Source organism: Battus philenor, unplaced genomic scaffold (assembly GCF_028537555.1).
Source record: "Battus philenor isolate CCGP_79_NKW_IND1 unplaced genomic scaffold, ilBatPhil1.0.hap1 SCAF_16, whole genome shotgun sequence".
NCBI lineage: Eukaryota > Metazoa > Arthropoda > Insecta > Lepidoptera > Papilionidae > Battus > Battus philenor.
Genome location: NW_027181678.1, coordinates 7,941,867 through 7,958,616, shown reverse-complemented (window position 1 = coordinate 7,958,616; position 16,750 = coordinate 7,941,867). Strand labels below are relative to the sequence as shown.

At 33.3% G+C, this 16,750-nt stretch overlaps 1 protein-coding gene across 2 annotated transcripts in view; it reads left to right on the top strand.

Annotated features, from left to right (window-relative positions):
• The window catches only part of LOC137919178 (pinin-like), a 48,746-nt gene extending 36,692 nt beyond the window's left edge, over positions 1-12,054 (top strand). Inside the window, exons 7-11 of one of the 2 annotated variants that reach the window (XM_068762167.1) lie at positions 2,646-2,822; positions 7,086-7,151; positions 10,541-10,684; positions 11,180-11,402; positions 11,788-12,054. In XM_068762167.1, the coding sequence (XP_068618268.1) occupies positions 2,646-2,822; positions 7,086-7,151; positions 10,541-10,684; positions 11,180-11,402; positions 11,788-11,873 (696 nt within the window). In that variant the 3' untranslated portion in view covers positions 11,874-12,054. Of the gene's footprint in view, positions 1-2,645; positions 2,823-7,085; positions 7,152-10,537; positions 10,685-11,179; positions 11,403-11,787 lie in introns of both variants that reach the window. The other variant, XM_068762166.1, reaches the window with a different exon arrangement.
• The last annotated feature ends 4,696 nt before the right edge of the window (positions 12,055-16,750 follow it).

The window sequence follows — 16,750 nt, the reverse complement described above, 5'->3', positions numbered from 1 at the left end:
TATTAATGAAACTTTGAAACATTTTTATGAGTTACTTAGAGAGGAGGTGGAATCATAAGATTGTATGTACATACTGTTAACGGCCCCGTCCCCGGAGATAGTGGTCTGCTGTGATAGTGGTCCGCAGGTGATTTCGATGTAGTGTGAGTGGGTTGGAAATAATAACGGATCATAATTGACAGCAGCTGTTTTAAAATTAAAATATGCATTATTATAATTTTAAATCGTTTTCACTCCTTTACGTAACTACAGGTACGATACATTTATCATGCTTAGAAAGATTTTATTAAAAACAACGAAACAACTACGAAACGAATGAATGTAAGCTTTAAAATATTGTTCCTTATTTCATCTTCTCGAAAAATATTTACGGTATAGTAGGTACATGCTTGTGAAGAACAGCTTGTAAATTATTTAAACTATTTAATTATTTTCAATTACCAGTACTTTGTTTTTCTTTATTATCTAATTAAGTCAAATTCAATTACGTTATTTTTTGTACCACGGGTGAATGGCTTTTATATCTTACATCTGAGACGTTGTAAATTGCGAGAGCGAAATGAAGTCGAAATGAGTTTGGAGCAGTGTCTGACTTTTTGATTAGATCTCACTTTGAAGTTTTTACCGGTACATACGTGCTCGTAATATAACCATCGATTCGTCTTAATTAAACAGTTGATTTTTTATGACCAAAAAATTAAAATAATGTTGTTGAAAAGAGCAATTTAATTCTAATCATTTATAAATATTATTAATAAATAAGTTCTCAACGTTAAATAATAATTTCAGATTTTTCTCCAGTAGGCAGGTTATTATGGCGTATTCCAAGTCTTGCTGCGTGTGAAACAAATGGTAGTTGGCTGCAGTGAGTATCGTGAACATGTACTCACACGTAATAATTCAGCCAACGTCTCTCGAGTAAAATTTTTCAATATATAATGCTTACCTAACGACGCAGCACCAAGGTTAATGGACAATACGATGAAGTCCCATCTTCCGCGTCTTTATACTGTTCCGCATTAATCACGACACCATCGTATGAATATTAATAAATCGGCAACCAAATCTGATCCCCAATAGCATCCTTTGTTTGACCAACGGTATCACTGTATCTTTTTAAGAATAAACAATTAGTTTGTTTAATAAAAAAATAAAAGGATGTATAGAGTTGCAGTTTATGAAGGATTTTATGAAGTTACAGCGAATAATCGAATTATTTATAGTTGATACGTGGTTTGGTAATAAGATCATTTCGTTGTAATTGCTATGGAATTATCTAGGAGTACGATAAAGAAATAAAACGTCCTATTCAGTTTTTTGTACACAATTGAATGCATTATTCATACCGCAAATGTCTAATTTGTGACATCCTTTGTTCGCACCATAGTTTAAACGAGTTTAAGCGTTATTTGCTTAAGTTTTGTTTTGATCTTTATCGACATTATTTTTTATAACATAACTTTTAAAACTGTATTGATTAGTTTGGATAATTTTGAATGGTATTTTTCCCTAAGTATTTTTTTATTTTCGTTGTTATTGACTGTTGAAATATACGTTACTTCTAAGAGCATGGTGACAATGGAGAAATGATTTTCTTGTCATTTTTGGTATGCTGGTTTTTCACAGTTTAAATTTTTTTCACCGTTTGTAAGCAGTTATATATAGAATAGATAGTACATATATTTTGAAACGATAGATTATTTCTGTGGAGACATCTTTTTGCTACTACAAAAACTTACGAGTTTCAACGAAGGAATACTGTTCCAGCAAGAAAAAGCGCACGTCCAATACATCATCGCTACATGTTTGTAAAGTTCTCTTTAAAAATTCAGCAAAATTTACTTGCATTAGTCACCACGCTGTTTTGTATTGATATTTATGTAATTCTTCTATGCAGTTTTTTTGAGCATTTCAACTTGAAATCCTTCATTAGAAATTTATTTGATTTAATGACATTGGTATCAAGAAATAAAGTATACATTTTGTGACATTACAATTATTAAACATATCTTGTAAGGAAGCCTTGATGCGCTAGTCAGTTATTAACTACTAAGCTTCCACCGGTTTAATATTAAAGATGTAAACAATTTACCTATAATATCAATATCGTGCGTGTCATTTTGTAATTTTTAATGCTTATGTTGTGGAAGGTACAAAAACTTGAAGTTCACGCACTGACTACCATTTTTATTACTTAATTATAAGCTATCTTTTTCTTATGATAATTTGAAATTTGCTTTAATGGTAGACTATTATTTATTATTGTAGAGTAACTATCTGTGCATTTCTCAATCTTTCTTCGTTGGCTAGAACAATGAAAGCCCGTTGTAATATATATGGTGTATTACACCAATCATTCGTCCGATTTCTAGCGTATAAACTCTATTCGGCGCTCGAAATTGTATTCGAATAAGCGATTATAAATAAACGCCAAAAAATGTCGTTGACTGTAGCGCCCTGTAATACAGAGCGTTCTTTCTTTGACGCTGCAACATCATAAACATCACTATCACTAGTCTGAGAACATCTTCTGCTAGACATAGGTATCTAAATAGAATTATAATAGCATACATTTTTATTTAATTCTTGCCATTAGTGCAACAGTAAGTGTAATATTTTTACTAATTTTTTTTTTTACCCAACAGATGCCTTGGGAAAATTCAGAAGAGCAAATGAACATTCCAAGGGAGATGCGTATACATGTGCAGCGCGTGTTTGCCATCCCAGCTCCACACAGCATGCCCCCGCCGCCACCACCAGAATCCATGGGACCTTTCGCTCCTCCACCGCCCCCACAGCAGCAACCACGCGAACAGAATGAGGTGAGGTCTTTTCGACAAGACGTTATAATTTATTTATATACACTGGTCGGTGGAACATCTTCTGAGGATGCCCCGTGGAGGGATGAAACACTAGTGAATTAACGGTGATAGTTGTGTTTCGCATTGTTTGCTACACGCGCATTTATTTTCAGGCTGGCGGGCAGTGCACTTCGTTATAATTTATGTTTATGGCATCATCTTCATCATCATTTCAGCCATAGCATGTCCCCTGCTGGACATGGCCTGCTCTGAAGATTTCCAATAGAACTTCAAGCGGTCTGCACTGAGCATTTTCCGACGACCTTAACAAGGCTGCCTGTTCATATCGTGTACAGACGTGCTACGTTGCATTTACCGTGATTATATGCTAAATTCAGGAATATTGTATCATATTTAATAAATGAAACAACGCTACTCTTGTTGCTACATGGTCTCCACTTGAGAACCTTAAGGCTTCAGCGGCCATCTGCTATGTTGCCTGCTTACCGTCACTTCAACTTGCTAATTCGCTGGACTACGTCGGTTACTTTGCAATGTCTCTGGTCTTACACTAGATATACTTTAGATAGAAATTAGGCACAAACTTGGAAAAACAAAGACAAAATGTAAGATTCTTCGCAGTTGGTGATCGTCAATAACATTGATTTTTTCAGCAATTTCTGCAGCGAAGGAACCACGGTCGAAAGCGATATATCATTTTGGTTTTTTCATGGTAGCAATCAAAATAATAACAGAACAAAAAGAACCGACGCTAATCGAAAGAATTAACTACTAGTCAAACTGGAGGTGCTTCTTAAGTTTATTAAATAACTTTTATTTAATTAAATAAAAAAAATTATTAAATAACAACATAATTACCATGTTAATTATGTTGTTATTTTAATAAATTAAATCTGTAATTAGAAAACCATCGCTGGGTGACAAGTTTTCTTGAAAAAATTTATATCTTTAGTTCATCCAAAAAAACATTTTCGAGCACAAATATGAAAGAGTGTAATAATATTGAATAAGATATGATAATATGCAGTAGATATATACCCTCGTACAATTGTTAAGCCCATTAGGGCAAGGTTCCATGCTTTAAACTTAATTATGTCTAGGAATATCCATATTGTTACAATTTTATGTATATTAATGCAAGTTTCATCGTTAACAAGTCTATTTTAGTCCGTATAAAGTCACCTAAAGCGCTTTACGCCCATCAAATACTGAACTTTAGACTCTTGGTTTGAGTACGTTTTAAGATGCACCAACGGTTTATACACACATGTATTTTAACCTAAATGCTACATTTTATATTTAAATAAAATAACGTCAAATCTGTATAAAACACGTATTAACATTATAGTTTGACATTATGTCTGCTCATGCTAACCAAATATCTTATGAAATCATAAATTAATTCGTGATTTAGTTTCAATTATCTAAACATAAATTTAAATAATAAAATGCTTCCGCTACTTTATTTAATCAAGAATTTGAACAAGCTTGATGTAATGGGTTACTTATGTTTTTACCGTCCTTATATCAACATGAATGCAGTATTTTTTACTTATTAAATCTTAGAATTGATGTGGAGTTTTAATCCAGACCACAGGTTAATTCTTATTTCACATTCTTTAAAAATATGAGGGTAGTAAGCAAAATTAATTGTCTTTTTATTTCTACAATTTATTTTTAACGGTGGTTTTCTAGACTGTTTGACGGGAAAAAATCATTACTTATATGTATGCAGCATGTTATTTATTATAGCCATTTTTACTCATAATATAAAAATATGTTACTTTCGACGAATTACGAAATATTTTCTCGCCCAATGTCCGTCAGTGCCTAAGGGCAGGTTTACTATTAATGAGTGTTACAAGTGTTGACTTGCGACACTAAAACCTAGTTTTTCACTTTGGGCCTCACTGGCAAGCTCAAAGTCACTCAGCGAGCCTTGGAGAGGGCTATGCCCAGGGTTTCTTTACGGGATCGAACCAGGAATGAGAAGAACCATAAACGATTGAAAGTTATCGATGTAGCCTAGCGGATTGTTAAGTAGAAGTGGCAGCGGGTAAGCCAGATGGCGCGCAGATCAAATGGCCTTAGGAGCCTTAAGGTTCTGGAGATCACGGATCGGCAAGTGCGGCGTATGTCAACCAACAAGGTGTACAGACGACCTTTCTAATATGGTCGGAAGACGGTGATTGCAAGCTGTTTCCAAGCGGGTCTACTGGAAATCTATATCCTATTGATGAAAATATGTTTATTAAAAAATTATATGTTATATACTTTACACACGATACTTTAATGGGATGACCTGAACCTCTCTCAGATAACCAATGCACCATTACAAAGCAATAAAAATTTGATTAGTTTAGTATCTCTTCATTGTCTGTGTTTATTGATAAATTTCATGTGACATTTTGTTTTAAATGTTAAATAGTGTATGAATAATATTATTAATTAAACGGCATGATATAAGAAAAAAATAAACATTACAGAAATAGTCAGGGTCGTTTGTTTGAATCCACGGATAAAGCTATAACAAGTTTTAATAACATGAATATTTGTAAACTATTCTGTTTTTCCTACTTGTGTATACGCAGTAATATATTTCGTTTTGTTTTAAATTTTTGGTTAATCCGTAGACGCATACTTAATACCTTTTGAGAGTTATTTTGTTTGTCTAATATTTAAATAAATATCATTCACTAACAAAGGTTTTGGCTTTTTACTATAGAAATTTTTAATTATAGTAACTTATTACAAATTAAAATTTTTGCCAATGCTATAGTCTCTGGATATTATATTGTACTTGGTCCCACGTCAATAGACGGAAATGGTGAAACCTTTTTTTAAATGTTGTACAATATATAAGAACAATAGTTAATAGTTTTGAAAGAGTGAATGTATAGCTCATTAATCAACTAAAAGCTTTAAAGTTTTTTGGCTTGCTTCCTATCATCCTATATAAAATGATCACTCTAAAATTTATTTTATATTGGCATGCGACAGGCCAATAACTATTTGCACAACAAAGTCTGCAGAGACAGATAGTAAACTATAATTAATTTGAATATGTAATGACCCGATTTTTAAAAAGGGCTTTACTTTATACTATCATTATGCTATTTATTATTTCAAAAATCATTGAATTAAGGATAGAGAATAACTCGCATTATTTGACAGCAAATAGCTACACTCACCCCTTTTAAGCTTTTCCGCCTTTAATCAATCAACCGGTATAGCAAACCTCTTTAATTAAACAAAACTTATTTTTGCATAAAGGTTCTCATGCAGAATAAAAAGATAAGGGTTAACCTTCGCAATGAATAACATTTGTAATAGTAGGCAAGATTTATCATATAATCACTAGTGCGTTACTTTGGAGGTTACAGATCTCAGTCGTCTATTAACATATGATCTTAGTAAATATTAAACGTTTCTCTCAATGAACATAAATACGAAAGTAGTAAGTTTAAATATTTTAAATGAAGGTTTTGTTAATAAAATATAAATAGACAATGCGAGTGGGCTCGCAGTTACGCTGCGAAATCGAATCAGAATCATTTTTGATGATCTCCTCATGGAGAGTCTAAGAAGAACCAAGGTCCCCGACGTAGCTCGAAGAGTTGCTCGTTAAAAGTGGCAGGGGGCGGGGCACATCGATTCTGAAACCTATGGCCGTAGGGACCGAATAGTTCTCGAGTGGCAACCACGAGCCGATAGACGCGGCGTGGGTAGGCCGCAGGAAGTCGCTGGAAGCGAGCAGCGCAGGACCAGTCATCGGTCTTATTTGGGAGAGGCCTACGTTTTGCAGTGAGCCTCTATCGGGTGATAATAATAAGATGAAGAAACAATATATTCTTTTAAAGGGTTGTTACTAATATATGCTGGTAAGTAGGCGGCTTCCTTACAGTTCTATTGGAAATCTATTGGGCCGGTCTATGTTCTGCTTTCGACGTACTAAGAAATGTTGAAATAATGATGAAGTGATTAGACTTACAATAGTTATCGCAAACTGCTTTCATAGATTGTATACATTTTTAATGAATATTTAAGCCTTGTTGATCATGATTTCAACTGTGGTGACTTATTGTCTCTAAATATCATTTAAAATATATTTTCTATTAAACTAACTGAAATCCACGTATATCAGCAGGAATATTAAATAATCTATAGAAAGATTAATTAAGCTTTACCTCGGGACAGGTCTTTACCTTTTAGTTTATCTTAATTTTGTATATAATTTGATTAAATTGTTATTCTTCATTGCAGCAACCTGCAGTTCTTCACCAATTCGTGCCACAGCCAGCGCCTACTCAAGAATTAGAGCAGCCAGAAGTAAGATTCTAATGTTAATGTATATATTTTTTAATTAAGTTCTTGTGAAAATAACTTGACACTGTAAATTTATTATGTGCTCAGAATTACATGACCCTAAGTTAAATATAACATAAGACTAAAATAATATAGCCCAGCGGTGACGCCTGAGACTTGTGATCGTGTTTGTTTCCGCGCGCGCGGGTTTGATTCCGAGATACAATCTTACATAACACACACTTTGTGCATTAATTATACAGGTTGGCACTAGTCACAAACAAGTTTTTAGAGATTGGGCAGAAACGTCCACTGCATAAGCTACATTACAATCGCCAATCTGCCTGCAAAGCGTGACGCTTGTTGTATATACCATAGATACCCTCAATAGATAACTTTAGGGGAACCGTACGCCTTGCAGTGGGTTTTTATAAGCTGAAATGACGACGATGAAAATAATAAATTGATAAATGTTTAACCTGAAAATTATAACTCCGATACGGTAATCATATAATTTGACGATATAGGCTAGCTATTGTTAACATAATTATTTGCTGTACAATAATTAACATTGATAAAATGTCAATGCAATACCCTGATTATGACTAACAGGGTTAATCAATTTCTTTGGTGACAGCTTAACGTACTTGTAATCAATTCAACCGCGTTGCTAATCCTTTACAATGAAAAATATATGATGCTACACTGTGGGTAATATTCGTAACAATCAATATCATAATTTATCAACAGTACCGTTAATGGAATCCTTACGACACACCCATGCTATACTGGATAAGTGATATTGGTAATTACAAATTTGCTTAAGTAAATAGTTTTACGGACTATAGATTGTTATGAAGTTAAATTAATAAAATTTAACTAGGAATAACCTAGACGTCAATTTTTCCTCAAGAACACGAACTGGCGCTTAATTAAATTAGTAACGCTTAATAACATAATACTTGTGGTACACTGCTGGGGATTTGTAATCATCAACTTATTAGTGAACCACACATATCTTTTAACATAGAAACCATTGCATTCACTGCGTTCGATTTTTCGGTGTAGCTATGTAATAATTACTATTAGAAACCACTACCCTCTTTAGAAAACTTTGGCGGCGGATCCGAGGTGATCTGCTGCATTTATGTCCTAGCTCCACGGTGGTTCGCGTATTTAAGATAACGGGTGGGAACTGATCTTAAGGAACTGGACCACCGTTACTGAAACAATGGTGGCATGCGAAGGCATTTCCGTAGTTTTGACAAACGTCAAAAAAGATCGGGAAGTTGTAGACAGAAGGGGTCAGGTTGCCCCCGCAACAGAAGACTGTTGCGAAGGCTGTATCCCACACAGGATTTCCTCGCGAGACAAGAAAGGTGTTGTGAGCTTGAACTTCATCAACATATCAGCCGATAGATACCCGTTACAAGACATACGTCTCCCCCAAAGATCGCCACGATGGCTGGTTTTGCGTTGCTCGCATTCAGCTACTTTCCGCGACTTTGACTATGTGGATGGTCACCAAGTGCGTGGCCTACCCTCACTGCGTCTACCAGCGAGCTTCAACATGTAAATTTTAACTTACGCTGCAAATGATAAGTTTTATTAATAAACAACAGACAACTATAATCATTTTTTACCGATCTTAAGAGATCACGTGGTTAAACTCACATAAATCTGTTCACTGTATGCTACTACGATACATTGATCCCGTAGGTTTTAAAGACCGTCTAGCCATTTCTAGTAGTCATGCAACAAAGATCATCTATTTGATTATAATGTTCTGAAACATAATTAGTTTTGCATTGAAACAACCTTTGAACGAAGCCTTTCATATCTCTTAAGTCTCTTGTTATACGAGGAAGCTTCTCGAAGCGAGCATTTTGTAACTAATGAGTTTGATTTAATATAGTATCATGCACGAACGTGGTATGAAATTTATAGAACTTGCCTCAGCTAAATATTGTTCTGTTTCTAGTGATACCTTAGAAAAGAAGGGCGGTGCTTTTGTATTTTTTATGTATTTCTCAGAATATTTGTAATTAATTAACAGTTTAACGACATAAAGCTACGAAACTATAACTTAATTAACAAATGTTTAGTATTACGTGATGTTTATTAAAATATATTATAACGAATTTGAATTTTGTTCCACTGAATTCAGATTTATTCAGTCTTGTATTCTCTCTCTTTTACTCCAGTCCTTGAAATAAATTAAATAAATTAAATCTTAAAATTTAACATTAACTTAATCTCTGGATTCTAACATCAGGTTTATCTCATTTGAGTATGTATATAGGAAAGCCCATTTAGATTAACTTGGCTGGACTTGATTCACTACAAGACACTGCCACGGGGTCTCCTGTTAATTGCTTGTAATAAGACGCATTATTTTATATATTTATAGGGCAAGTGCAAATTGGCTTTTTAGCAAAATTCTCTACATCCAAACAATGGGTAGATGAATCGACTTACTGTTTGCCATTCTGTAAATACTTTGTCTTGTTAGTTTAGAAAACTTTTGAGAAATGGTGTTTGGACAAGAGTATCTAGGATAAAAAATAAGACTTTCCGCAATTTAGAATTATCACTTTAGAAGTGACACTTAATTACCGATAGGGAAATAGTTCAATAGTAAAGAAAAGCAAACATTTTCTTTACACTTAATGACTTTTTGTCATTACCTCTAACAGTGATATGATATCTTTTAAATATAAATTTTTACTAATTTACTGAGATCAGTGGTAGCCCACAGCTCTTTACTGCGACTGGGACTTGCAACGGTAAATGGAAGTTATGATTCTCGGGACAGAACCTTTTATAAATCACACTTTGGACATTAATTTTATAGGATCGTTATTGCTTATATATAAGTTTCCAGAGGATGGGCAGCACCATCCTCTGAGTACCATAGTACCACACTGGAATCCACCAACCCAAGCCAAAACTGGCGATTATGATATATTTCCTGAAAAATATCTTTGTGGGAGGCTAATGCCCAGCTGTGGGAGTCTTAACAGCTGAAACGATGACAGCAAACTTACTAATATTATATGTGCTCACAGAGAGCTTAAGAGGAAATTTCTTGTTATTATTAAATTTTAACTTGATATTCAATATTAATTAGTTATTTTTTAATAAAGCTTACAGCAACTTATATCGAGAAGTACGTAAATATAAAAGATTGTAAATAAACTTCCAGAGTTACATTATTTACGCACTAATTTCATAAGTGCGTTGACAAAAGTAGGAAAATGTTTATAAAATAAATCAAAAAAAGTCACAGTTTGAGTGCCGTCTTCTAACCTCACCATTCCCGTACTTGTGTCTTATTACTTTTAACAAGGTGTTTAATATATTATTAACGTATTTAAAAAAATATTCTTGTTTGTCTTCAAAAAAATCAGCAGAAGATGCATATGGAGGCTACACCTGTTCAAATGAACCTGCCTTGGGATTTGACACCTGAAGACCTGCACATCATACATCGCACAGCACAAGACGCAGCTGCTAGCCAGCGCAGGGATCAACAGATGGATAACGATTTGCAGGAGGTAAATGAAAACTATTTGTTAAATTTATTGAACATTTTTATTTCTTAAGAGTTAATTATTTAGTTAATTTATGTTTAGTAACCAACTATGGCATTTGCGAAAGCTACAATTCGATTAAATCTCAACACCGATAGTGTTTTGTGATTTTCTAGATATTTTAAAGTCTTTACAAGCATAAAAAGATTATAAAGGAATAGTCATGCTGTAAACTACTACTATCACTTACTAATTTTCCTACTAAAGGATGTTATAGCCCGACATCCTGATGATGATCGATGTAGATGTACAAAAACAATTTATTAAGTTTTTTAACCAGAGAGGTATCTCTGGTTAAAAAACTTTGTGAACTGCATTTCGATAATTTAATGAAAGGTAATGTTTATTTATTAATTGGTTTCATTGTTTCTTCGTCTTACAGTATCTTAACAAGAGTAAGTAGTAAGTAAATTCGCAATCTAAATTTGTTCAATAATAATACATGTCACATTGTTTCAGGTTAAGACCATCGTGAATACTCTAGCGGCTGCTGCAGCGGAAGCCGAGGCGGAGGCCGAAGTGCAGGCGCAGGCGCAGGCCGATGCTGAGCGTCGGCAGGCCGAGGCTGAGAGACGTCAGGCTGAGGTCGAGCAGCGCCAAATTCCGCAGGAAGCCACGATGCAGGTGCCCCGTGCTCCGCCCTCGCTGTTGCTTCCTCAAGATATTGATGAGAGGCCTCATTGTAAGTTTGTTAACATGTTGCGCGTAATTTTGAAACCTGAAGTCATGATTAAATACATCATTAGTAGACATTGTTTTGGCTTGGAATTATGACGTAAATAGTAAAGATTCTTGTGCAGTCATAAATTTGTCTGCTTATAAACTTTGTGTACTTATCAACTCCGTGTACTTATTTATGAACTCTATGTACTCAGAACTCGGCATAATTTCGACCTCTATGTACTCTGAACGTAGAGTACTTTGAATTATATGTACTGTTATTAGAGTTTATACTACATGTACTCATGAACTATATATGTACTCAGAACTATGTGTACTCATGAAGTCTGTGAATTCGTAAATTTTTCTACTAATGCATTCTATGTATTCATAAATTCGTTTTGCAGACATGCAGCCTCGCTCCGTGCGCAGCGTAGACGCGCTGTTGCACCGCGAGAAACGCGTCAAGCGCTGCGCCTGCGACTGCGCTTAATGCACGGGGTCCTCACCTTCCCGACCCTGTCGGAATTTCTTTTCTCCGTCCAATTTTTAAATGTAAATTAACAAAGTTGAGTTTTGTCATAATAGTTTAACGCGGTTTATGGTTATTCTATTGTAAATAAAACGTAACTGTTAGACCGGTGGTTTTTAATTAAATGGGAATCTGCACATAACCGGTTCTTCTTACTACATCCTTTAATTAATAATTTTTTCGGATACTGAAATGTTTTATACCTTAAATAATTATTAAATTTATGTTATAAAATGCAATAAATAGATTTAGTTTTGTTTGTATTATGCCAGTAAAGTATTGGATTAATTGAATGCGAACCAAATATTTAAGAAACATTTTAAATTTCGGTAACATTTCAGACGTTGTCTGGTGTTTGCTGGTTGGAATTAGATCTTTAATCATTTTAATAAATAGAGTTGAAAAACTTAACCATGTGATCCTAAATTAAAAGTATTAGTTTTAATATTCGTCTAGTTTTAATTAATTTCCCCAAAAAATGTCATTTTTTAATTTGTGTCAATAAAACTGATCCTTGATCTTTCTCTTAACAGTGTTCACTTTACTTTATTTTAACGCTTTTCTTCAAAGTATGTTATCAAGGTTTTTACTTAATATTTTAAGCATGTCTATACAACAACAAACATGCCGACACACACATATGAACACACTAAGCTAGATAACATTTTTGGAAACAGAGGGGCTCTCGATTACACTAGATAGAAACGTTGCTGGAGTTTCTTCCGCCATATCTTTTCCTAGCAACCGATCAAGTCGAAATTCGGGCTTCTTGTGCGCCCTTGTTTCGGAATACTAAATGGACATTATCGATGATTGACAACCCAAGCTGAAATCCGCTCGTGGGGGCCATTAACCTGGTCACTCCATGGAGCGTCCGTTAATGCGATCTAAAAGCCCGCTCTAAATCTCTCCGTCCTACCAATCCAGTGCAATAGTTATATGTAGCAGCCGGGGCCGAAGTTCCTCTGGAAACCCTAGAGTTTTGTAACCTAAAAAGAAATCTCAGGCTAGGTGTTCCCTGCGCCTTGCCGCCTTGAACCCGCGTAATCTGTTAATGCCACTTTGGCAGAAGTTAAAGACCGATTGCAAAAAAGGCGAGATTAAAAACCATATCTGGTCGGAACCATCAACCTAGCCAGCACAAGCTAACCCGCTTTTTTTGTTATTCTTAGTTTATTAATTAGGCAATAAATTGATGTTTATTATTATAAAGGTTCTAAAAGTAATAATAAGTACTCGATACCGCCGTTACTCTGATCAGTTAGGGACAAGATAAGATAAGATTTTAAGCATTCACACTAGAACCTGCCACCAGCGATTTTATTATTAAAAAAGTTGTTTTCTTTTTTATGATTCGCAATGTACCTCTGCCTAAGTGGTAGTTAGTCATTACAGACATTTCATCATTGGGTTTGGGGAAAATGCGGGAATGTATTTTTACGGTATGTGCAATCTATCAATGTCAACCGTGACGTCACAATTATTATTTTAATTTAGTGATATGTAATTTTTGCTTTTAAAATATTACGAAAATTGTATTTTTTCTAGGACTTTAAGTAAATGACACACGAGGTGCTGCTAAATTAATAATACAATACAGAAAATAAAATAAAGTTTTAACTATTACATATTTATTTAAAAACAAATTCTTTTTTCGTAAATGATCAATAAAAATATACACGATAAAATTTTACCAATTAAATCGATAAGGTAAAGAAAACCATCAAAACATTTTTAATTGTCTAATCTACAATAAATTACCGGTATTGACTTTTATGTTGAAATTATACATTTTTTTTAATTCTTAACGCATTTTCACATTATTTTTACATGTATTTCCAAAACAAAAATGTTTAATATTATGGATTATAAAATCTCTTAAAGACACAATACAACGAAATGCTTCTTTTAACTTATATCAAATATGAAGTCAATATAAAGTTGCAGTTTTTAAAAAATATCTATGACTGAAAAGCAATTAATTTTTGTACGTATGATCTGATAAATTTTGTGTTACCTAGTAAAACTTTTAAATTATGTCACACCTGCTCCAATATAAAGCAGGGCAATAAAAGTATCGGAAAAAGAATTTCGTTCAAAATGTGTTCTAACGAGTCTCGCTTCTTCTCATAAAATTCGCATAAAAAATTTCGGTCATGTCGATAATATGTATTATAGATGTATAGGGGTACTGTAGTAGGCAAATCGCCTCAGGTAGGCAACGCAATATTCAAGACGTCTTGACGAGCCTCTTTTTCGTTGCGGAGATTATTACCTCTTTTTCTCAAGTGTACACGTTTTATCATCGAAGTTTTGCGAAAGATTTATAACACTTTTTACATATCGATAACGGTTGAGTTTAAAATAAATACTGTATACACACGCAAAATTTCTTTAAGATTGTGTGATTTACAATATATCTTACCCGTATCAACACATGTCATCTCATTTATTATCTTATCTTATGGTATACTTTTCATTCAAATCACTTAATTAATAATAGCTTTTGTTGAAATGCATCACAAAAATATATTTCTCGGCAGCAATTCAGCGTCCACGTACCACATTTTTTACCTGTTTAATTAATACAATAAAAGTACATAGTTAAAATTAATTTGATAACACGTAATAGTTAAAAAACTATTACGTGTTTTATCTTGAAACTTTACAGCAAACTTTGATTTATTTTATACATTACTAAGGTGTAAGCGAAATAAAATTAATAATATTAATAAGTAAATCGTAAGATGTATTTGCAAAATACAGCTCAGTTCCAAAATTACCATGGTTTCTTAAATTCTTAGTATTTAATTAATGTCTATGGCTCGATCTACCTATCTTCATTATCTATATTATATTCAGGTACAGAGGTAGTAGATTGAAATTTCTTCTTAAAATTTAAAATGATTAGAATTAAGTAGAAACAAAGAACAAGAAGATTTAACGTGAAACCTAACAAGTAATTAATTAAAACAGTCACAAAGGATTTAAAACACCATAGCTCGATCACATCTTTGGAAAACAAATAAAAGTTTATGATTAAACATATGAAAAACGTGGTGACGGTTAAACTTCTTGCAAATTTTCTAATCTTATCTGTAAACACTCGGTACAATATTGCGCTGTAAAATATTGTTCCTACTAAAATTAGCGGCCATCTGAATATACAACAAATTAGTAAATATGCTAACCACTCATTCAATATTTTTGCTGAAATAATACCAGTCCACGCTGCACTAATTAGCAGCGGTAAAAGCCAAGCGCAACATAACATTTTTAATAATGTTCCTTGATTTATATTTACTATAACAACTATTAAGCTGTCATACATGTGTTTTATAAAAAACACAACTATGATGACAATAACAAAGTCGATGTAAGTTTGTGCGGCTACCAATACTATGTCTAGGCTTGTGGGTGTACTTCCTGTGAATTTTTCATGTGTAAATTCAATGTAGTATATGATCCTTTTGATGAAACGAGCAATACTCAATTGTATTAACATTTGATTTCTATAATTATGTTTCCAGCACGGTATCTTGATAGCTGCTATTATCGATACGATTAATTCTATAGCTGTCATTACAATTTCTGTTAAAATGAATGCTTCGAATAAAGGCAATGTGACTGGTAGTTCATTGTACGCCGTCGAGTTAACATTTAATGAAGCATTTCGAAGGCTTTCATCTCCTGATAACGTGTTAATAGTGTTTCCAATAACGTCACTTTGATTATTTACACTTTTCTCTATTATAGTCGAAATCAAATTAGGCATACTCGTCGCACCTTTCACAAACACTGTCACTTTTTCCATCGCCATTTTGATATCATTTGTTTCTACTATATGTTAAAGTAAGAACGAATCTGACACTGCTTACATACTCAGTGTAGAGGACGCAGACTGACTGGTGCGTAGAACGACTGCGTCACAATACTTAAACAGGAAATATCTTCATATTATTCATAAAGCAGGTGATTCGTCCTTTTGATATTTGCGGTTTACGGACGTCATTTCAGTAGTGTACACTACCGAGTACTTCAAAATTCCCCATGAGTATGAGATTGGGATAAAAAACATATATTCATGTTGTACGAAGTTATGCAGAAGCAAGTAAAGCTTACATAGATGTTACTTTCACGATTTATGATTAACTTCAATAAATATATAAAAAATGAACTTTATTTGAAAATCTCAGATTTGTAATTGAGTCCTATACTTACATCTTTTTAGCGATTAAATTTGTACAAGGACTTTCACGTGTGCAACTTTTATGTAAATAACTAAAAAAATAATTGATTCTAGCTGTAATTCAAATGATATTTTTAAATATGACAAAAAACGCAAAATTGATGATTTTCGAATATTATTTTGTATCGAAATTTTAAAAATGTCTAAAATTATTCTTTGTTACACTGTATTATTAAACACTATACTGTTATATCGGTACTATAAAAGTAAATCGTGTTTTTATTATATATATTTTGATCTTTTGTATTATTACAGTAATAAATTATCACTTCATTATATTGTAAGTTAAATAAAATATTCTATTGAACAATAATTTATTTAATTTAAATGTTTTTTAATTCAACTAACATTATATGACTGGTTAATATTATTTAGGACTGAATGTAATATGTATAATAACTAACATAAATCTTATTAACACGGAGTAGGTGCTATAATTGTGGCACGTGCTAATGAGTGATTGATCACTCGCACGTACCAGTGCGTTAATTACATACACTGACGTCATACGGCTGAGTCGGTAACGCTGATCGTTGTTTCATACAACTGATATTATTTAGCTCGAATTTAAACAAAGCTTACGAAGTTT